Raw genomic sequence first — 22,482 nt, forward strand, 5'->3', positions numbered from 1 at the left:
CTGCAACAGAAATAAACAATTGAACAGCAATAAAAATATCGACTGAACCACATTCAACTAAGATTTTTAAAGATCAAAGATTTTTATTGGCAATTCACTACGTGTATTGGACACACAGGAGAATCGAAATACTGTTTCTCTCTCAACTTGGTGTAAAGAAGAATTTAGAGTTAAGAAAGAGAGAGGACATTCTAGGGAAAAACATAAAGTCACACCTACGTACAACAGTGCAGATTTGCGAGATATAAATAAAATAAATAAATAAAGCAGTGTGTGAGTCGTGCACGGACATTAACAGTCATTGCCAGTAGGTGGTGCTACAGTTCATTGCATGTGCTACTCTGTTCCACATGACAATCAAAAACACCACTCACCCTGCAACATGAGGGAGGAGGTGTAGTAGTTCAAAGGTACTTTTGTGGTCATGTAACTTTCTGGCAGACAGTCTAACTTGTTCCTGACGAGTGCAGTCTTTCCCACTCCGGCATTCCCCACAAGCATCACTGGCTGTCTCCTCTCCAGCAACAAGTCCATGAAGTAGCGAAGACGCACGGTCTCTGCTGTGTGTACAAGAACAGCCTGCAATCATAGAAACAGCAGGAAGACACAGAACAGAAACATACATGCTTATTATGGCTTTCTTTGAGTGTGATTTATTGACAGACATGTGTTCAGTGAATTGTGCGTGATTTATAATTTCTTGTATTTCCCCAGAACGCCACAACTATTCTGTCATAATAGCATCATTTGCTCAGAACAAAACCCCACTAATTATGGCTCAGCAAGAGCCTTTGGAGCATTCACAGCTGTACACAGGAGCATAAAGAAAGACAAAAGAGCGTGGGTGATAGCTCAAGCCTTGTTGCTCATGCCTTCACCCCCACACAGTCTGGTATAGGGAGTACTGGATGGTAATCAGACACAGTGGCAAGCCTATCATCCATTCTAGCACCCCTGCCATAACCTCAGGATGTGACTTTACCCTCTCTTATTATGTTCACTGAGGCATACATACATTTTTAATATGACTGCATTGTTCATTTTTGGTTATTTTGCTGTAAGGAGGTTGCTTCTTTTGATTGTAAAGGTAATTATTTATGAACCACTTTGAAAAGTTTCCCTTTCTCTCTTGAGGGATCTACTCTGAGTTCTAGCAGCATATATGTATGCTCTTACCTGTAATGGTGTACAAGTGTCCATTTCAAAGGGTGGCACGGTATCACTCCAGGGCAAAAACCGCCTAGTTTGATGGTCAAGGTAATAGTCGAACACTGTTCCCTGTGCTGGCAGTTTTACAGTCTTCATCTCTTTGGTCCACCACTGACTGAACTCCGCTCGATAATCACAGAGCTTATGAAGCGATGAAGCATACAATGTTATGGATTAATTCACATCTACAATCAGTCTAAGGCTACGTTCACACTGCAGGTGAAAGCGCATCAAATCCGATTTTTTTGACCCTATGCGACCCATATCCAATCATGGTATGACAGTGTGAATGGCACAAATCCGATATTTTCAAATCCGATCTGGGTCACTTTCGTATGTGGTACTGAATCCGATACATATCCGATGTTTTAGAAAGCGACTGCTGTTTGAACGGTCATGTCGCATTAAATCCGTCTTTTACGTCACTGACAAGACAGACGCCAATTATCAGCGCCGGAGAAGCGCCCGAGAAGACATCGCGAACGCTTCCTGGCCATCCAGTGTAGATGTTAGTGAAACTGTTGGGAAGACAACGTGAACATTTTATTTGTACTGTATAATCTGCAGATTCTGACAGAAATCTGCAACTATCCTTTGAAGTACCGCTCCTCTAAAACACCAATAAGGATCATTATTAGGTTATTTACATTATTATGTAAATAACAAAATAACTTAAAGCAAAAATTGGGAAACATAAAGTCCGAAGTCTTTATATTAAGGGCCATCAGTCAAACAATACTGTTTGCTCTGGGTCTAAACAGAGCGCGTTGTGTGTGACGTCTTCTTTTGCACATGCGGGCCGCTTTGAGGGTTCACACTAGAGCGCGTTTGTTGTCGCATTTTATTTGTAGTGTGAACAAGCAGACAAAAAAATCAGATTTGATCAAAAAATCAGAATTGAGCATTAAGACCTGCAGTGTGAACGTAGCCAAAATTTGTTAGGCTTGTTCTTGAGAAAACTGTCCTGTTTACCTGACATTTTTATTGAATTAATTAATTTTACAGTTATAGTGCTAGAAAGAGCAAATAAAAATAATCCTATAACTAAGTAAACCAACCAATAGTACTGTCTAACTGTGCTTGATGTTTAGATAGATATTTTCTCTGTTTGAAATATCACAGAAGGAGAGACTTCTAAAGAGTATGTCACTGTCATGTCAAAGCTTATCTCTACAGCTGCTATAATGTACACAGCATGATGTAAAATTCACCTAAATTAAATTATATGAATTACCTGATCTTGATACAAGGCCCCACCGAAAGCCCAGATGCAGGCAAAGGTGAAATAGGTCTCATAGATTTCACGAGGGGATTCAGAGGGAACATTTTCTGGTGTTAGAAGGCAGTCGAGCAAAGTGCAGAGTGTCTGAATGAAAAGAAATGTATTATTATATTTCAGTTTTCTGCCAGTAGAGGTATACAAGGGAAGAAATAAATGCATTGTGCATTGTTTCTGTGTCATATGCACCTGCACCATAGAGATCTCTGGAATGGGAGTGATTGTCTTGAAAGTGTTTTTCATCTGTTCTAGACAACGTGGAACGTATTTCTCAAACAGTATGGTGAGGTGGGCTCTTTCAGTCTGCCGTTCTCTTTGGTCAATCCAGCTGGCAACGTACCTGAGCAGCAACCCAAATCCGGAAGATTACACAAAATTACCACAGAAAAGGTATCCAATATTGGATACTATGTGATTAATTTGAAGTCTGTGTAACTCACGGGTTCCAGCCCAGGTCCTGCTGGTTAACATAGAGGATACCTGCTCTGGACACAGTGGCAGGAGTCGCCATTCTTAGGTGACTGATTTCAAAAATCAGTCTCATAGATGAAGTAAGCGCCACACGTTCATTACTGGCTAGAGTCAGTACCTGAGAGACATTGTGAAACATTAATACTATGACATCTGAATGGCCAATACTATGGACAAGACTCTACCCAAACGATAAGAAAACACCCCCATATCTCATCAAGTTTGACACGATTCATTGCTGTGGAAAAGAACCTCCAAGTACTCACACGTCAGGAGCTGATTGCTGAAGGAAGGGGAGAGAAACATCTTTTTCTATCTATACCACCTTGGTTGCTATGTGTCTACAATAGTGTATGAGTGAACAGGAGGGAGGTACCTTGTTATCATCCATCACTGTGTTGAGTGATTCAATCCACATCGGATCAATGTCTCCATCCAACACAATCCACTTAGGCCCACTGTGGGAGATGTTTGCCTGCTCTCGCATCAGTGATGAAAGCAAACCTAGCAAACAGGAATTTGGGGAGCATAGAACAAGAGTGAGATTTGGTCTTTTGGTTTAAGTTTTGCTACCTTGTTTTTAATGCACTTGTTTTTTTACCATCTTTCCACTCTCGAGTTGCAGGATGGATGAAGCCGAACAGCTCATCTCTGTCTATTGCTTTTGGATTGAGGTCATTCCATACAGGCTTCCTTTTCAGGTTTACATAAGTTTTATGGAGAACTCTCAATATCTGTTAATAAAAATACCAGCACTTTACCATTTATATTTATGTTACAAATTCAGCTGAACATTTATTTACACAGCATGTGACACAGAAAAAAAAATCTAACCTGACTTTTTCCAGTCCCTGCATTTCCAACAACAAAGACAGAGTGACGTACAGCCATGAGCTCCTCCAGCTGCACCACCTAACAAAAGTAAAGGTGCTTAAAACAGGATTCTTTAATCCTTTTTTTAGAGTAAGTATGAACAGATTCATATCAAACCTTGAGGATAAATGTCTCCTCTGGCTGCAGCCGAAGATCAAGTGTAGTCTTCCGAATGGCCTTTTCAAATTCTAGGTCTCTTTCTCGTTCTACTTCCATGTCTGGGAACAGGTCTCCCAGCAGTCCCATGAAGACAGGCACATCCTCTGTCACAATTTTAGACATGTTGAAGTCCCGCAGTGCACGCATCAGCACCTAGGTATTAAAATGAGTATGAGATCAAATATCAGTGTGAGACATTAGATAAAATATGAGATAAAATGTACATATCAGTTCACCTGATCCTCTGCTCTTGTCTTGTCTCTTCTTCTCAATGCCCCTGCCAGAACCAGAACAGACTTGACAGCACGCAAACCCCAATCGTAGTGGTCCTAATAAACAAAAATGACAAAAGAAAGTGAAAATGTGCATTCCCATGTTTACACTAACCATAAATCCTACAAAGTCCTAATGCTTTGCTGTGCTCCTGAGGTAAATCTAGAAAGATTTATTACTGGTGCCCTCTGTTCTAATTCAACAATGTGAAATGTTACAGAGCTACTAAGCGTCTTACTCATACCTGCTTGGAGAGCAGTTCCTTGCAGAGAGTGTACAGAGTGATGAACTTCTTGGCTAAAAGCTTAGCATCACGGAAGCCTTCTGCCACCAGCATGATCTCACAAATGAGTTCAGTGTCTGGCACCACCATGGCACAGGGCCTACAGGAGGACAGACAAAGCACACAGTGAACTCTCTGCTGAAAAATGACATCTTATATATATTAAAAAAAAGGTGGGTGCATCATTCCCACCTGAAAAGAGACTTGAGGTTCTCAGGTAGCTCCGTCCTCCCTGCATAGCCTGGATTCATAGTGACAAAAATCCCAACCGAGTGTTTTAAGGCGATGTCCTTGTCGAGGAACAGAAACCTGTGAGGTGGCACAAACTGTTAACTTGTTTTTTAAGTAACATTAACATGATGTAAACTTCATGTATTCTTCTTCAGTTACTCACCTTTCCTTTTTAGATCGAATGGCGTCCTGAATGGTTTTAACCTGCACCGCTACAACCGACAGAACATCCACAGGGATACGATTGAATTCATCAAAGCAGCCCCATGCTCCAGTCTGTGCCAGACCCTTGTAAATATTTCCAATGGACTAAACATAAACATCACAGAAATTTTGCATTAAAATATATTTCTTTACTGAAACCTCTAAATGAAAACATAAACTGACCAATGGCAATAACTCTGATGTGCTGAATTTCACACCTTGTAGTCCATCTGTTCAGAACAATTGAAGACGTATACCATGACACCCACGGCTCTGCCAAGATCCTTTGTGGTCTCAGTCTTCCCTGTTCCAGCAGGGCCTGATGGGGCCCCACTCATGTTCAGGTGGAGTGACTGAGTCAAGGTGATGTAACACCTACAGTGTGAAAGGGGAAGATAATTTTTTTACACAATTAATGTTGTGTATTGTCTGCAAAGAGTAAAAGCTGATAAGCATAAGTAGAGACCACAGAGAAGAGTCAGAGAGGGAGGACATGCAGATGGTCTAAGTGACAGAAGAGGGTGAGATGGAGGTAGATAATCTCACTTAAGAGAGCAGCCGAAGGAAAAACAAGAAGAGTTACCGGTCTGTCAGAGGAGTGATGACCAGACGTGGTGTATTTCCAAGATACTCATAAGAGTAAATGAACTGAGCATCGCAGATGTTGATGTAGCAGTGGCGAAGCTGCTCATTCCAGTAATGTCGAAGCTGGGAAAGCCATGGGAAGGCCTGTGAGGTGGTGACCTGTAAACACACATGGCTCATATCAAACTTCATCAGTGAAAAATGCCACACAAATATTAAGATGCTATGACTTTTTACTTTAAAGGAATTATACCTTGGAGTGTGCCACATTATGATATCAGTTACTCAAATTCCAACTCAAGCTGTTTTAAATTAATAAAAAAAGTAATTTGTTCTGCACGCATACAGTAAGAGTAAAGCTTGCCATAATGCCAAAGTTAGCTCAATCAGACTAAAATGAGATGTCAGGCAAGAAGTTACTCATTTGTTTTAACCTTTTTAGCAATGAGGCTGGCAACAATGTCTCTGGCATGGACATCAATGGTGCATACAGTCATGATCTTTTGCCTGTCTCCTGAGCTCAGCTCTCCAAGTAGCATGCCAATCACCATGTTGAGTTGAGAAACCTATAGGGGGGAAACAACAACTTCAAAGCAAAGAAGAGAACAGTGTAACACAAATTCATGCAGGAGATCATTTCCCTCAAACCGATATTAGCACTTCCTGTTTTCCTGTCTCACTTGTCCTACTGATCATTCAAAATCATAAAACCTTGCAGTTCATTTACCATCATTACATGAATGTCTACTTTACATATGATCAAAGCAGTCTAGTGTTTTTGTTTTTACTAAAAGATAATTGGAAATCATTTGTTCCTGTTCCTGTATGACAGCAGATCCAATCAATGCAATGCCGTGGGTTGATGGGGGAGTGGGAGATTATTCAAACAGCAGCCAAGGACATGTTAACCTTTAATGGTACCGATGAAACTGACAAGAGTGATAAAACAACTCTGATCAGAGTCGACGGTGAGACTCCAGAAGCCCAAGTCAGGTCAGATCATATGCACAGTATATGCAGACACTATGTATAATACAGATCATTGAACACAGCATGTCGAGAGCATGAAATCAACTCAAAACTTTCTTTTCTTTGAAAATATCACATTAACCTTAAAAAACATTAATATATGACAAACAGCTTTTAATGGCAAAACTATTTTGCCACTATTTAAAACTAAAACCTTAAAATGTCAGTTAAGCTACCATACCTGTTTTTTATTGTAGTCTTTTAGCGCTGACTCAAATCCTTCTTCCAGTCTTTTGAACACAAGTTCCATATCATTAGTCCACCAGATCTGTGATCCAGCGAGAGCGACTTGGGCAGGGAAATCGAGAATCCACTGCTCTCTGGGTCTGTCCTCGTACACGGACACAGCCTCGGACAGGTGACCCTTGACACATTCCTTCATAGACTCTTCGAGACGACTGAGCCATGCCTCAACCTAATGGGAAGTATTTTTTTAACAAACGATTCAGCTACTTTGTGATGTGTGATCGATAATTTACATTCGCCGATGATGAATATGATCTTACCGGCCCACGACACAAACATTCAGTCTGGAATGGGACAAATTCCCTCTCTTTGCTATACATGCCCACAGCAACGTTAGGATTACTCAGCTGCTCATTTTTGCTGAACTCAAGATCGGACAAGTTGTCAAAAATTTTTGAGAGATGGCCGGTCACCTACAAAAGACAGTCAGTCATATTTGCGCATGATAAACACATTAAGCACAGCAATTGTTACGCAGGCTAGACACTAAAATAAAATAAAATTAAAAGGATTTGCATGTTTCAACTCTAAATGGGTGCTCAAGCACTTTTTACTATAAGCTACATTTGCCCATTTAGGTACACATTCACCCTTCAAGTTTTTTTTCTGTCATGCACACACTCTGATGGATGCATCAGGAGCAATTTGGGGTACAGTATCCTCCCCACAGAAACCTGAACATGTGAGGATCTGGAGACCAAAGTACAGACCTTCTGACTTGATGAGCAACCAACTAATTTTGTTAAAACAATCCCTGCACAACAAATTCAAACATAAACAACCTATCTTAGACCAAATGCATATGCATGCATAAGTACTATAAAAACACAGTGCGCTCAAGCGTTTTGCAAGTCCCTATTGGACAGGCTTACACCCCAGGGGACCTGTCCATAACACCAACGCTGCCTTCTGATAATTAATTGGCCTGCTCTACATCTTGAGCCACAGCTGCCCCACAATGAAGGGAAAGTTTACTGAATTTACTTCTCTGGGACGACTTCCTTTAGAGAGGATGTCCAACAAGTCAGCGGATGAAATAAAGTAGAATCGTGGAAATGCAAGTCTTTTTGTTTCCAGGTATTCAGCAAGAGCTTTTTCACATAATGCCAGCCTGTCGGAAAGATTGAATAGGATCAGTAGGCAGGAAACCTTAAAGAGTATAACACAAGTTTGATGAAAACAGCATGAACCTTTTTTGGAGATCCTCTAACTTCTCCAGTAGTAGAGGTTTGTTAGTGGCCTCAATTACATTTTTAATCATGGCACTGCCCAACATTAGCTCCTGAAAAAACAAAAATTCCCATTGTTACAAATGGTGACAACAACATAATTTGTAGCTCTACATAAACTGTGTATACATGCAGACCTGAAATTCTGCATCTATTGCTTTGAATCTGTGTGTATCTCCAGGCAGTTGCTGGCAAATGTCATCACAGCCTTTGAAGATGCTTTCAAGGTAGGCCCATGTCCTTTGGACCTCCATCCAGACCATCAACACAGAGTCGGCCACCGTCAACTGTTTTTGTAGTTCCACTACCTGGTGCAGGAAGTGATCTATGTGCTTATTCTGAAAGACACTCTGGAGCTGAACCTTGAGAATAAGGGAAAAGAAGAATAAGCATAAAGGATGTGCTCTAATGTAAAATTACAGTGCAGCAGATAGAATCAAACCTATCCTAAAGAAAAAACATATTTTCATAATTGGACACCATTACACGTATCAGCTGCATTTGTAAACACCTTCTACCTCATCAGCATGCCAAGCCAAGTCAAACGGGGGGCAGGGAAACTATTTAAACAAAGATGGAGGCACTAAAGTGGCAGGAATTCTAATTGCTGGCTGTAACCCCCTCAACGCATCTGGTGTACATGTTCAAAGAGCACCACGGTGCAACAATGCCCTGTGTTGTCCAGAAGCTATAAATCTTGGGACTCAATAGGGACCTTTCTGCTCTCAGCTGTGCTATTAGACACTCAAATGGGGAAGGCACGTCTGTGATCTCTCTATTCAGCACTTAGCTATCAGAGATTCTCACAGACAGCTGATCTTGAGAACAAGCTCTTGTTCTTTTGTAAAATAACTTACAGTAACTTAAGACATCTACCTGATGATCCTCAAGAGTTTCAATGAGTTGTTCATCACATTTAAGCAGTGGCACAGAGGTCTGGTAATGCTCTTCATATGAAAGCTCCATTGACATCCACGTCTGACTTATTTCTGTTACAACCTGAAATAATAACAGTGAATAGTGTGATAGCAAATAGAAGTTTACCAATGAACTAGCTTCACAGAAAAGTGCTATTAGTACAGCTGCAAGTCTTGCAGGCAGTCTTGTGGGCAGTCTTATTTATTTGTTTAGCACATCTCTTCAATGTGAATTTCTGTCTATAATAACTTCCAAATGAAAGACAATTCATCTATAAAGTTGCATAGTTAGGATAGGTTTTGCTAGCTAGTCAGTAGAAAAATATTTTAGCAGAAGATGTCAACATGTTTGTGTTCATAGCTGAAGAAAAACCTTCTCTATTGCCATCTCTTTGACCGCCTTTTCCACTATGTTGCGGACTTCTTCTTCAAACAAATGGAGCTGCAAAGCCAACAGGTTCTCCAAAGTGGTACTATCTGTCACAGTGAAATCCATCTATTTAAAAAAAATAGTAAAAAAGTGTAACATGTTTATTAAGCAAAGTAAAATATACAGCGAGATCTCCTACAACAAGGCCTTTGCTTTATGAATTTATGCACCTGTGTTGTTCTAATTAGCTGAACCCAGTGACGCTCTCGTATTGCCGGGTTCTGCAGTTGAGTCACAGCCTGCAGTGACGTCAACAAGTTCTTTACATAAAGGTCTAATCCAGAATACACATCCCACGAGCGAGCTTCTTTGTCAAGCTTTTGTATGTCCTACACAAACAGAAGGTAGGTAAACATAATTAGTTATTAGGGGCATCTGTTACAAACAGCAATGGTGCGTGACAGCAAGACAGCAGGAGAGATGAGCTGGTGTGATGTAGCACTGTTGGTGACCTTACCTTGGCAAGCCTCCTCAATTCTGCATCCATCTGGTCCACGTTTATCTGCCTCCATTTGGTCATTGTCCAGTTTTCCACACTGCTCTGTATAGATAAAGACACATGGAGAGGGGTCAGCGGGCTAAGGCTATTTAATAGGGACATTTAGAGGCTACAGGGTATTCAAAGTCTCAAAGAGGACAGCCAGGTCAAGTCATTTATGTATTGGGGTATTGTGGTAGAGTGATGAGACCTAGAGTTGTTTTTTTTGTTTTTGTTTTTTCAATTTCTCCATGAAAAAAATGACATTTAAAAATCACAGATAAATCAACCTACTTGCACATATACAACAATGTCCCACAGTTCTTTGAGAATCGTAATCTCTCGTCTGCAGAGCTTGATGTCTCTGTAGTCAGAAATGGAAACATCAAGTAGGCTGGCAGACTCTTGCAGCTCTGCTACTTCTCTCTCCATATCCCGGATTGCTTTTTCTGCCTAGAAAACAAATGGCAGTTGTCATCCAAAAAGGTAAAATAAATTGCTGTTTTAATCCGATAGTCAAGCAATGATAAAAAACCTACTTTCTCCAGACTACTGTAAGGATTTACTGCCTTGTAACTGAAGGGTGCCATTGCTCTGAACATCTCTCTGAACTGGGTTTGTTTCACCTGAAAAATATGTTCATGTTGCTTAATGTACGTTACAATAGTTTCTACACTGTACAATTTTAGTTTTCTCATATGATCACCTCAAAATCCATGCACCGTCTTCGTAAAACCATCACTTCTGCGTTCTTCATGGGTGCCACCTCGTGCCTCACTCTTAGGGCCAGTTTTTTAGCCCCACTCCATTTCTCTGGAAGTTCCTGTAGACAAAACTACAGTTATCACTCGGAGCATGAAAGTACACATAATGAATACAGTATTCTGATTCTTTGTGGATAAATTACTGTTCATGATTACATTGCTGTAGTTGACCCACTCTTTTCCTACCTCCATTTGCCAGTAGATCTGGTCTGGTATGGTCACACCATATTGTTCCAGGAGGATCACTGTTTCTCTAAGAGGCTCAAACATCTTGTCTGTGGCGTTCTGTCTGTCCTTTACAGCTAACAGGTGACTCATCACTTCCACAAAGCCATGGTTGTCCTCTTTGGCTATAGGTTGGTTTAGCCCTTCAACAGTAGCTTGAATAAACTTCTGCAGCTCATCAAGACTGAGTGGGAAAAGTTAGAGTAAGAACAACTGATCCTACAAATTTGTCAGAACTTAAAATCTATGCAAATTAATTTTACCTGTGGGTGACATTGGTCAAGAGATGCTCTTTGAAGAGCCAGCTCCACCTTTTTAGTGTGTTAAGAAGGCTGACTTTAAAGTGCTTGATGTCCACCTGAAACCATCCATCAAAAACTCTGAAGTCTTCAAAGTGGGAAATTTCATCATGCAGATCCTCATAATAATCGATCTATAAAATTAAAACCACAACAGGCATTGAAATTAAAAATAAAAAACAAAAACAAAACTCCCGTGAATTCCAAGAATTTAGCCCAGAGTTTAAAATTTTTTTACTTGTTCTTTGAAGTTATTGATTGTAGGAGGATTGTCAGGGAGTGCATCTGCTCTACAGGCTTCCATCTCCTCTGATGTGAGTGCACGTCCATACAGGAGAAACTGCCTGAGAAACTCTGCCCTGTCATCTTGCCACAGACGAGTATAACAATCAAACTTTGTCTGGTAATTTATTGCTTTCTTCTGGACGTTCTCCACTCGATCCATTATTTCCTGTCTCAGGTCCAGCAAGTCTAGCATGTCATCCATTACATCCTGTAAGAGTTATATTACATCAAACAAAACATCAGGAGTAGCTACCATTTGTAGAAGAAAACACAATAATGAGTTTGGCAAGTTTAGTACACCAAGAAAATACATGTTTCCATTTTTCACATATTTTAAATTTAGCAATGTGCAAATATGACATTCTGAAATTAGACTGCGACTGATAACACCCTGGATGTAACAGTACTTCACTTATAACACAGCAACACAGTCTACCACTATTCTCCTATTGACAGGGAGGCTGTACTCTTTGCTCTAGTAAGAACATATTTCAGATGTAATCTGGGAACATTTTAGCACATATAAAAGTACAATGACAAATAATAACTGGCAGGTCATTCAAATTGTTTTGCAGTAAAAGCAAAGAAGACATCTCTTAGTTTTTGTCAGTGTATAAGAAACCTGTGCTAATTCAAACATAAAAGAAGCGTACCTGATAGCTCTCCATGCTAAGATGAGCAGCCACTCTCCTGATATTCACTGAAGTCTTGAATACATCTGCAACCAGCCCCTCTATCAGTTCATAGAGGCTATCTCCTGCATCTTTCTCCATTGAGGGACAGAACGTCATCTTTGAGCCACTGAGGATTAGCTTCGCCTCAAACAGTGGAGTCTGGTTCAGGCCTGCCTCCATATTTTCCACAAAGAAATGAAGAGAGCGACTGATGTAGCTGAAGAGCCCCTCAACCACCATGTCATCCAAATATTCCAGGTAGCACTGCCACTCTTCTGAATCCGGATCAGCATGGAATAGAACCATGTTCTCCTGAGTACAAGTAGAATATTAGAATAATATTTAGCTTCTGCTTGTAATAATTTCTATTTCATATGATTTTTGAAGCTCTACTTGGGGGGATTTATCTATTCCACAACAACTAGAGTAATTTTATTTTAATAGCTTCTTAAGTGCTTAAATATGTTAATACTATATATCAAGAAAAATACTTCCAGGATGTCAGAGGAAAAAGATTATTGTGATTATAACTAAAAGTTTTTAAGCTAAGAACATTAAGAACTCTATGTTGCATAAAAATTAATGTTAAACAATACAGGACATATACCAAAGAACTTAAATTTGGATCTGTGCTGCCATATGCAAGTCATCTTCATAAGGAAACTAATGTGATATTTAATTAAGCTACACATAATTTTAAGGTTTAAATAAAATGAACAAAAAGTAACTAAACAAGGTTTTAAACTGTCAACAATCTAATCAAGGTGAATGCTGTTTTTCAACCATACCAACAGAAACATACATGTTTCAGTGCTTACTTAAGTATTCACAGAAAATCTATAATGGATCAGTTACTCTTCACAGATCCAGCCACACACACCTGCACCAGCCCATGTATATAGTCTCCATCATTCTTCATGGAGCTGTACTTCTTCCTGAGAGAGTCTCCTCTCTCGTCCAGCTGTATGAGTGAACCTTTTTTGTTGTCCTTTCTGCAAAACATGGCCTGTTTGCTCCATCTCTTCATCACAGACTGAATGGCATCACAGTTCTCCCTCACTCTGTTAACTCGACAGACAAGGTCTTGTACAAGGTGTTTGGTGTTGCTGATGAAGCTCCAGCAGTCCTCGTCCTGCCACGTCAAGCTGGTCTCTGCTCTCGACAGCTGCAGGTCTACTGACTCCAGCTCAGCTCTGATGAGAGGAAGTTCCACCTCTAACACTGTCTGCTTAAGCTTGTTGTACCACTGTACTAACAGCTGCAAACTGTTCACATACTGAAAAATACAAATGTGAGGAAATGATGCACTTAGGGCACATAAATAATTAAAAACAACAACAACAACAACAACAAAAAACTGCTGTTTAACTTAGATGGGTGACCTTGTGTGGCCCAGTTCTAAAATGTTTTCTCAAACCTTTGTGAACATTTCACGCTTCTCAAAAACAGCCAGTGCATCTGGAGGTATGTTGATCTCACTGAGAGTCTGAAAATACTTCACATCCTTTAAGGCCTCAGTCAGCTGAGAAGTAAAAGAAAATACTGATTAATTTAATTTAAGTAATTTAAATTTAATACTATAATGACTATAATGACTGTAGCATTTTTATGTATATATGCCTTTATGTATCTACTCCTTAATGAGTGGACCAATCTGAAGAAAACTTTGCATGAACATCATCACACATACAGTAATTATTAACATATGAGAACTAACATATATATGTTTTTTTATGATTTACTATGATCCTATATAATAACATAATATTTTAATAGTATATTGGTTTTTTATGTTTTTGGTATTTTTCTATGTTCTTCATTTGCGTTTGTGTCACCTATTACATTCAAAGTATGTCACCCGTACGTAACTTAAGGGTCATCAAAATTGATATTCACAACAAAATTATGTTTGACCACTAAATACATAAAGTATTATTTAAAAATGCACCCCAGGCCTGGTAGAAACTGCCAGTAATGCAGGTAATAACTAGCAATAGCTTGTAATAATAATAAATATTTGGATTCATTTATTTTACACGCAAAAGTCAAAGGCATCAGTAAGTGGCATTTTAGCTGAAAACATCCAGAAATAAGGTACTGCAGAGGGCCAGCAGCACTAAAAGCCTTGTCAGTTCAGTTCAAATCAATTTTATTTACACAGCGCCAAATAGCAACAAGAGTCGTCTCAAGAAGTTTTATATTGTAAGGCAGACCCAACAATAATACAACAGAGAGAAACCCAACAGTCATATGACCCCCTATGAGCAAGTGCTCTGGCGACAGTGGGAAGGAAAAGCTCCCTTTTAACAGGAAGAAACCTCCAACAGAATCAGGCTCAGGGAGGGGCAGCCATCTGGTTGGGGTGAGGGAGGAAGACAGGAGAAAACACTTGCTGTGGAAGAGACCCAGAGATTAATAATGATTCAATGCAGAGAGGTGTATAAACACAGGAAGGTGCCTGAAGAAGAAATACTCAGTGCATCATGGGAATTCCCCAGCAAGGCAAGGCAAGGCAAGGCAAGTTTATTTATATAGCACAATTCAACAACAAGGTGATTCAAAGTGCTTTACAGAGACATTAAAAACAAAATAGATAAAAAGCATGATTTAAAATTGATTAAGACAAGCAAACAAACAAACAAACAAACAAAACAGTATATAAAATCAAAAATCAAAACAGTAGATAAAATCAGAACAGTAGATAAAATCAGTAGTTAAAATGTAAGTTTTGGAATTTAAGCTTAAAAGTGTGGATTTGGTGCTTTATTCAAAAGCAGCTGAGAACAGGTGAGTCTTCAACCTGGATTTAAATAAACTGAGTGTTTCAGCTGATCTGAGGCTTTCTGGGAGTTTGTTCCAGATATAAGGAGCATAAAAGCTGAATGCAGCTTCTCCGTGTCTGGTTCTGACTCTGGGAACTGATAAAAGACCGGATCCAGATGACCTGAGGGATCTGGAAGGTTCATACTGGGTCAGGAGGTCACTGATGTATTTTGGTCCTAAACCATTCAGAGCTTTATAGACCAGCATCAGAACTTTAAAGTCTATCCTCTGACGGACAGGCAGCCAGTGTAAAGACCTCAGAGCTGGACTGATGTGGTCCACTTTTTTGGTCTTAGTGAGGACTCGAGCAGCAGAGTTCTGAATGAGCTGTAGTTGTCTGACTGATTTTTTAGGTAGACCTGTAAAGATGCTGTTACAGTAATCAAGCCTACTAAAGATGAATGCATGGACTAGTTTTTCCAGGTCCTGTTGAGACATCAGATCTTTTATCCTTGAAATATTCTTGAGGTGATAGTAAGCTGATTTTGTTATTGTCTTAATGTGTTTTCTAAGTTTAGGTCTGCATCCATCACTACACCCAAATTTCTCGCCTGGTTTGTGGTTTTTAGGTGTATAGATTGAAGTTCTCTGGTGACCTGTAATCGTTTTTCTTTGGCTCCAAAGACTAATACTTCAGTTTTATTTTTGTTTAGCTGGAGAAAATTGTGGCACAGCCAGTCATTAATTTCCTCAATGCATTTACCAAGAGCCTGTACAGGGCCTCGGTCTCCTGGTGACATTGTGATATATATTTGTGTGTCATCTGCATAGCTATGATAGTTTATTTTGTTGTTCTTTATAATCTGTGCCAGTGGGAGCATGTAAATGTTGAACAGAAGGGGTCCCAAGATGGAACCTTGGGGAACTCCACATGTGATACTTGTCTGCTCAGATGTGAAGTTACCTATTGATATAAAGTATTTCCTGTTTTCTAAGTATGTTTTGAACCAGTTTAGCACAGTTCCTGAAAGACCTGCCCAGTTCTCCAGTCGTTTGAGTAATATGTTGTGGTCAACTGTATCAAATGCTGCACTGAGATCCAGTAAAACTAAGACTGACATTGTTCCACTGTCTGTGTTCAGACATATGTCATTAAACACATTGGTCAGAGCGGTTTCAGTGCTGTGGTTCTGTCTAAAACCTGACTGGAAGGCATCATAGCAGTTATTCTGTGTTAAGAAGTAACTGAGCTGTTGAGAAACTGCTTTTTCAATGATCTTACTTAAAAATGGGAGATTTGAGATCGGCCTGTAATTGTTCATTTGTGTCTTGTCAAGATTGTCCTTTTTCAGTATAGGTTTTATTACAGCAGTTTTTAGTGATTCTGGAAACACACCTGATATTAAAGAAAAGTTTACGATCTGTAACAGGTCTGACTCCAAAGTCTTTGAGACCTTTTTGAAAAAACTTGTTGGCAGGACATCTAAACAGCAAGAGGAGGAGTTCAGTTGACCTAAGATGTCCTCCAGGTCTTTGCTGTTAATAGGGTGAAACTGTTTCATGGTATTTAAACAGTTTTTCGGTGGACACAGTACATATCCTGGATCTGCTGTTGATGTACCAATTGCTTGTCTAATCTTTTGGATTTTTTCTGTGAAGAATTTGGCAAAGTCATTGCAGGCCAACCTAAAACTACTGCAGCAGCAACTAAGGGAGGATTCAGGGTCACCTGATCCAGCCCTAACTATATGCTTTAGCAAAAAGAAGAGTTTTAAGTCTAATCTTAAAAGTAGAGAGAGTGTCTGCCTGCCGAATCCAAACCTAGAAGCTGATTCCATAGAAGAGATGCCTGAAAACTGAAGGCTTTCCCTCCCATTTTACTTTTAAATACTCCAGGAACAACATGTAAGCCTACAGAACTCCATAAATAACCTTAGTGAAGAGGACACTCCATTTACATGAACAAACTGGAGTGTATTAGATAGATATGATTCTAATTAACTAAGACAGGTGGGGCAAGAGATGGCTTTTTAAGTAACGGTTTAACTACTGCCAGCTTGAAGGCCTGTGGAACATAGCCAATTATTAGAAATAGGTTGATCATATTTAAGATTGAAGCATTACATCATGGTAAGAATTCTTTGAGCAGTCTTGTAGGAATGAGGTCTAAAAGACACGTTGATGGTTTGGAGGAAGTTAACTGAAGTTAACTCAGAAAGATCATTTGGAGAAAAAGATACTAAATAAATTTCAATCGTGCTGAAAGTAGCTGTAGATAATGTTACATCTGTGAGATGATTATGAGTAAGTTTTAAAAATTTATTTGTGAAGAAATTCAAGGAATCATTACTAGTTAATGTTAACAGAGCTCTGTCTTTTTGTCAGCAAGGCTACAGTGCTGAGGAGAAATCTAGGGTTGTTCTTTATTTTCTTCAATGATGAATAGTAAGATGTTCCAGCTCTACAGAGGGCTTTTTTTTTTTTTTTTTACAAAGCAGCAAACTATTTTTTAGGCTAAATGATGATCTTCTAAATTTGTGATACACCATTTCCTCTCTAGCTTACAAGGTCCATTAATGCATTTGAGAATTATATTCCTTTTTCACAGGAGCTACAGTATACAGAGCCATACATACTGAAGAAGTAAAATTATTAACAAGACCTCTGTTGGAGTAAAAGTGGGTGCATTATATAATTAAACCTAGTTACAGCACTTTCAGAAACACATCTACTGTGATGAAATCTATTCCTCACTGCTGTGTAATCAATTATTGTAAATGTACATGTTATTGGAAAATGATCAGACGAGAGAGGGCTTTCAGAAAACACTTGTGCTTACTTAACTGTTCAGTTTCTATGCCATATGTTAGAACAAGATCTAGAGTGTGATTAAAGTGGTGAGTGGGCTGTCTAATAGCACACCCACCTCCACGTCCAGAAGAGTGAGGCTTCTATATCTACAAAAAGCCTGGTCATGTCTAACTTGAGCAAAAAAAAAAAATCTATATTCCTTGATCTTGATGATGTATAAGTAATACTCTGCTACTGATAAAGCAGGTATGCAAAAGCATAAACATTGATGACTGTGAGTAGGTAATGGGTACTGGTGCAGAATTAATAGTACTATCAAGACCAGGTTGCCAGGGCAACGGTGTGGTTTGTTGTGTAGGTGCTGGCACCTATCAGGGAAAACTTTGTATCAACTTACAGAAAAAAATTAAAGAATAAAATAACTAAATATGGAAATGTGCTCCTTCCACTGCGACGCTGCTACTATTTTTGTACTTTGCAAACTGTGTCAGCAGTACAATTAAAAGCTTGAGGTAAGGAATAATGATTCTTGGATCATTTGAATTTTATTCTTTGAGAAGTTTTTAAGGATCTTGAGGGTGCCTTAGCAGTGGGCCACTGCATGCTCTCAGTCAAAGAGTAAGTTGAGCATTGAAAGGTGTACACTTTCATATTTCCATGGTATTGGTTACCTTTGGATTAAAGTTGACTGAAATCAGGCCAGAAGAGGGATTTCTGGAGATAAGTGACTGGTTCAGGTTAATCAGGCACATCTGTTCTAAGCCACGGCACCAGTCAGAGTAAATGTTCTTCTCAAACTGGTCTAGTAGATTCAAAATCTCCGTGTACATGCTGTACTCGGTAACCATGTCTGCTCCTTCTACAGGCCTAGAAATATGAAAAATAAATCTCTTTCTGTTCAATAATATAATCAATAAAGACAAGAAGTGTAACTTATGCTTAGAACATATTCTAATTTTAGTTTTTACTCACTTGCCAAAAAGCATTCTGAATTTTTCCCACGGTCTTTGAATGCGTTCTCTGAGCATTTTTGCCCACTTGAAAGCTCCAGATGCATGTGCCATGTTCTTCATCAGACTAGTTTCCATCTGTAAACAAAGTGAGATTATAGAAAAAAATCAAATGAACAGTATCTATTGTGCAGTGAATGCATACTGCTAGTATCCAGTTTTAGCTTGGAGTACCTGATTGAGCTGTAATTTCAATAGATGTTTACACGTCTCCAGCTCTTCTCTGAAATGTTGCTGTAGCAGAAGGAAGTTGGGACCGAATATCTGTCTAATCTGTCTTTTCTCCAGGAAGGGCCCAGCAATAGTTAGCATCTACGGGCCGAAACACTTTGAGTCTTTGTTGTTCACCATTCACTTGGTAAATAATGCATTACCACACTAGCATGCAGTCTTACTTACTTTCATTGCTGATTCGAGGCCTGAACAATCCTTGAAAACCAAACACAGAAAGCGAGCAAGGCGGCATTCAATGTCCGCAATCTTAACCCTGAAATTTTTATACTCACTTTCAAAACCCTAAGGAGAGAAACAACAGTTCAACAGTATTTAATCGTGAACACTAGTGCAGACATGTGTATTATATTATTATTAAAAGAATGCTAATGATTATTATTATAAATGCCAAAAAATCTTTAATTAATTAATAGTATCACCTGAGAGTTCAAGTCAAGTGGGCAGTTTTTACTGTGGATCAGTGCTTGGCAGAGGTCACTGAACTCTTTGTGCATCTTAGCAGCATGCTCACTGTAGAGTTTCCCTTTAGTTCCACCAAATTCCAACTTTTCCATTCTCTTATAGTGTAGCATGATTTCAAAGAATTCCTGTCAGGAAAAAAAATGATCAGGAAACAAAATCACACACAACATTACTGTGACAACCAATAAAGCAAAAATATTATCTCACCTCAAGCTGTTGCACACGATTAAAGAACTGGTTGAAACGTGAGAAAATCATAGCAGATGGAAAATCCCAGGGTGCATGTTTCACTTGGCTGGCGAGTCTTTCCCTCTGGGTCTGGTAACTGTCTTTGAAACACCTACAAACTTTTATGACTCTCTTTACCATTTGTAGACTTTCCTCTGGATCCTCTCTGAGAAGCAGATCTGCAGAGAGGTATGTAGAAGCCTACAGGGAATAAGTTTTTATATCTGTGAATTTGTTAATGCTAGCAGCTAATAGTCAGAGTAACGTCAGCTGTCAGTAGTAGCTTGCTCTTTCTCTGGGCCCCCCTATGTACATCTATAAATACAGGTGTTTCAAATGAGAACTTATACCTGTTCAATGAGCAGATTGCAGAGTTCCTGCAGTAGTACCACGATGCGTGCTGGTCTTTGGTAAGACCGGCAGTTGGTCCAAATGAGGTAAAGCGTGTGAAAAAGTGCCGGCATGTATGTTTCCATGAGTGGAAGCTCTCCGTTTTCCAAATGAGACAGCTGTGCATGTAGTGGCTGTAGATGGAGGTCAATGTCCTCGGCTTCTCGAAGAGCTTTATTTTTTGAGGAAGAAAAATATATATCATAATCATATGTTAACCTCTAACTGTATAACAGAGATGGAGGCATACAGGCAGGCACTACCCATTGTCTTTAAAAAAGTGACAAGGTAATCTTACCATCACACACTTTTCCAATTTGCATCTTGATTGTTGGATGATAGCTGCTATCCATCGTCTCTAACATCTTCATCATCATTTGAATAACTGGACTCTGAAGCTACAGCAAGCTACAACTTTAGCAAATAGTGACGTAGAAGGACATGAAAAGATATTAAAACATGTTTCGGTGAATACCAATGTGGTTAGGAAGTATACCTGATGATAAATGCTCTCTATGGTGTTCTTCCTGGATGCCCAAAACTTCAGTTCTGCACTGGGCCCTGGATTACAGCCTGTTATTAGTATATCTGATGAATCCTCCTTTAAAATTTTCTGGATCAGATTTGTCCAGTTGATGACCTGGGTCTCTATGGCATGGGCTACTGCCCTGTCATAGTTTTCATGCCTGAAGGAGAAAACAGAAGATGAGAGCTTTACTTAAAACATACAGTACCAAAGCTTACACTGTATGCATGGTTGTTTTCTTACTTTTCAAAGATGCTGTGTGACTTTTCCATCCAGTCAGCTGCTATTGGAATAGGGAGGACAATTTTCCCCATAACCCGTCCCTGCACAACTGAGGTCTGACTGCACATGATTTCCACATGTCGAAGGATGTCTTCAGATATCAGAAGTGGCCAAGTCTGATGGTTTTTGTTGTCGGACAGCAGTGGAACACATATCTTGCGAAGATAAAAACATAACGAATTCACCCAGAACCCATACAGGCAGGTTAGAAATAGAAAGAAATGCTTTTTCATGGCTTATGTGTATGAAAATGGGTGGCATAGTCACCTGCTTAACTGCACATGACAGCTGCAGGAGTGCTGGTGGAGTCAAAAGGCCAAAGAGCAGCAGTTCCCTGCAGTTTTCAGAGGTGACTGGAACAACTCTCTTCTTGAGAAGATAGATTTGTTCATTTTTAGCATCTGGTGGAACCTGTGTTTGAAATAATGTGAGATTTTGCAAGACTTTTAAATATGTCATGATAAAACGATTTATTCGTTTCATTTTAAAAGATCTTTGCTAGTTTACTAAGTCCATAATAAATATTCTAAGCCAGTATTATATTGAATGGGCTTTGGCACTACATTTTCAAAGCAGACATTTTACCTGTGTAGTAGGAAAATTGCAGGTGAAATCAATCATTTTAATGATGAAGTGCCCCAGTAACAGCGAACCAACATACATAAAAAGAAGAATCTCCCCTAAGTGAAAATTGCCATCATTATACCTGCGAGTTTCCTGCTATGACATGTCAAAATGTCTGCTGTAAGAACACACGCAGCAGACTCTGCAACATCTGTAACAGACATACCTCATTAGAAGCAACCAGACAGCCCTTTTTAGAGGAAGAGAAAAATACAAGCGACTGCTTTTCAAAGAAGTTCTTCAGAGGGGCTTGAAACTCTTCACTAACAGCATTTCTTTGCCATGTCTGGCTGTGCACCCGCAGTAGCCCGCAAACTTTTTCCTCGACAAACTTAACTCTGTCGTCCTCAAGAAAAGACGGAATATTTTTTTCCTCGTCCATGACTACTCTGCCAAGATGGCATGCTTTAGCTCCGCACTACGTTCGAAAAAATAAACTTACTTGCAACAGTTATACATTATCCATTAAATCTGCGCAGGGATAGTGTTAACTTCGCTTTATGTGCTTTTCTAAGAGCGGTGCATAATAGGGCGGTTCAGCGTTCCGTTGCTTAGCAACGACCTTCAATCACTGCCGCATATGTAAGTGTCAGCCGGCTAGCTTCAGTAACGCCAGGATCCTATTTTAGCTTGTTTAAAATGACTGGAGGTGTAATGATTACTGAAAAGGCCCTATAATGCCGATATAATTCCAGACTATACTGTAATTTGTATTCCACACCAATCCATGGTGGCTTGAACAGTTTCTACCCTGATCTGGTTTTGGTGTTTTTATTGTTTTTATACTGTGAGCCTGACATCCTTCCAGGAGTGAATGTTAATTACCTGTTTTCCCCCTTCATCAAAGATACCTCCCATGTTAAAATGTGATCTAAACCATTTTCAGCTGTCTCGTTTGCTCTTCTATCACTATTTGTAGTCAGCAAAGAGTCCGAGCCATTTTACTATAACTACTGGACTATTATTGCAACCATTAGTCCAGTAAACATACTGCGGGCAATTATTTATT

At 39.4% G+C, this 22,482-nt stretch overlaps 1 protein-coding gene across 1 annotated transcript in view; it reads right to left on the reverse strand.

Moving 5' to 3' along the window:
- The window catches only part of LOC116325393 (dynein heavy chain 11, axonemal), a 44,041-nt gene extending 22,036 nt beyond the window's left edge, over positions 1 to 22,005 (reverse strand). Inside the window, exons 1-46 of the mRNA XM_039619992.1 lie at positions 21,640 to 22,005; positions 21,117 to 21,260; positions 20,811 to 21,004; positions 20,538 to 20,727; positions 20,340 to 20,439; positions 20,002 to 20,213; positions 19,631 to 19,852; positions 19,381 to 19,548; positions 19,127 to 19,243; positions 18,902 to 19,039; positions 18,690 to 18,805; positions 18,389 to 18,584; positions 13,561 to 13,665; positions 13,024 to 13,419; positions 12,123 to 12,455; positions 11,423 to 11,677; positions 11,149 to 11,318; positions 10,847 to 11,069; positions 10,603 to 10,719; positions 10,436 to 10,522; positions 10,191 to 10,349; positions 9,876 to 9,959; positions 9,589 to 9,747; positions 9,362 to 9,484; positions 8,948 to 9,070; positions 8,209 to 8,433; positions 8,033 to 8,124; positions 7,827 to 7,953; positions 7,103 to 7,255; positions 6,778 to 7,011; positions 6,002 to 6,133; positions 5,566 to 5,726; positions 5,201 to 5,357; positions 4,942 to 5,087; positions 4,740 to 4,856; positions 4,509 to 4,647; positions 4,228 to 4,320; positions 3,950 to 4,144; positions 3,794 to 3,871; positions 3,561 to 3,693; positions 3,336 to 3,463; positions 2,929 to 3,077; positions 2,678 to 2,828; positions 2,444 to 2,575; positions 1,177 to 1,350; positions 375 to 579 (exon numbers count right to left, since the gene is read on the reverse strand). Coding sequence (XP_039475926.1) covers positions 375 to 579; positions 1,177 to 1,350; positions 2,444 to 2,575; positions 2,678 to 2,828; positions 2,929 to 3,077; positions 3,336 to 3,463; positions 3,561 to 3,693; positions 3,794 to 3,871; positions 3,950 to 4,144; positions 4,228 to 4,320; positions 4,509 to 4,647; positions 4,740 to 4,856; positions 4,942 to 5,087; positions 5,201 to 5,357; positions 5,566 to 5,726; positions 6,002 to 6,133; positions 6,778 to 7,011; positions 7,103 to 7,255; positions 7,827 to 7,953; positions 8,033 to 8,124; positions 8,209 to 8,433; positions 8,948 to 9,070; positions 9,362 to 9,484; positions 9,589 to 9,747; positions 9,876 to 9,959; positions 10,191 to 10,349; positions 10,436 to 10,522; positions 10,603 to 10,719; positions 10,847 to 11,069; positions 11,149 to 11,318; positions 11,423 to 11,677; positions 12,123 to 12,455; positions 13,024 to 13,419; positions 13,561 to 13,665; positions 18,389 to 18,584; positions 18,690 to 18,805; positions 18,902 to 19,039; positions 19,127 to 19,243; positions 19,381 to 19,548; positions 19,631 to 19,852; positions 20,002 to 20,213; positions 20,340 to 20,439; positions 20,538 to 20,727; positions 20,811 to 21,004; positions 21,117 to 21,260; positions 21,640 to 21,855 — 7,468 coding nt within the window. The 5' untranslated portion in view covers positions 21,856 to 22,005. The remainder of the gene's footprint in view (positions 1 to 374; positions 580 to 1,176; positions 1,351 to 2,443; positions 2,576 to 2,677; positions 2,829 to 2,928; positions 3,078 to 3,335; positions 3,464 to 3,560; positions 3,694 to 3,793; positions 3,872 to 3,949; positions 4,145 to 4,227; positions 4,321 to 4,508; positions 4,648 to 4,739; positions 4,857 to 4,941; positions 5,088 to 5,200; positions 5,358 to 5,565; positions 5,727 to 6,001; positions 6,134 to 6,777; positions 7,012 to 7,102; positions 7,256 to 7,826; positions 7,954 to 8,032; positions 8,125 to 8,208; positions 8,434 to 8,947; positions 9,071 to 9,361; positions 9,485 to 9,588; positions 9,748 to 9,875; positions 9,960 to 10,190; positions 10,350 to 10,435; positions 10,523 to 10,602; positions 10,720 to 10,846; positions 11,070 to 11,148; positions 11,319 to 11,422; positions 11,678 to 12,122; positions 12,456 to 13,023; positions 13,420 to 13,560; positions 13,666 to 18,388; positions 18,585 to 18,689; positions 18,806 to 18,901; positions 19,040 to 19,126; positions 19,244 to 19,380; positions 19,549 to 19,630; positions 19,853 to 20,001; positions 20,214 to 20,339; positions 20,440 to 20,537; positions 20,728 to 20,810; positions 21,005 to 21,116; positions 21,261 to 21,639) is intronic.
- Between the last annotated feature and the right edge of the window lie 477 nt (positions 22,006 to 22,482).

Source organism: Oreochromis aureus, linkage group 11 (genome assembly GCF_013358895.1).
Source record: "Oreochromis aureus strain Israel breed Guangdong linkage group 11, ZZ_aureus, whole genome shotgun sequence".
Taxonomy (NCBI): domain Eukaryota; kingdom Metazoa; phylum Chordata; class Actinopteri; order Cichliformes; family Cichlidae; genus Oreochromis; species Oreochromis aureus.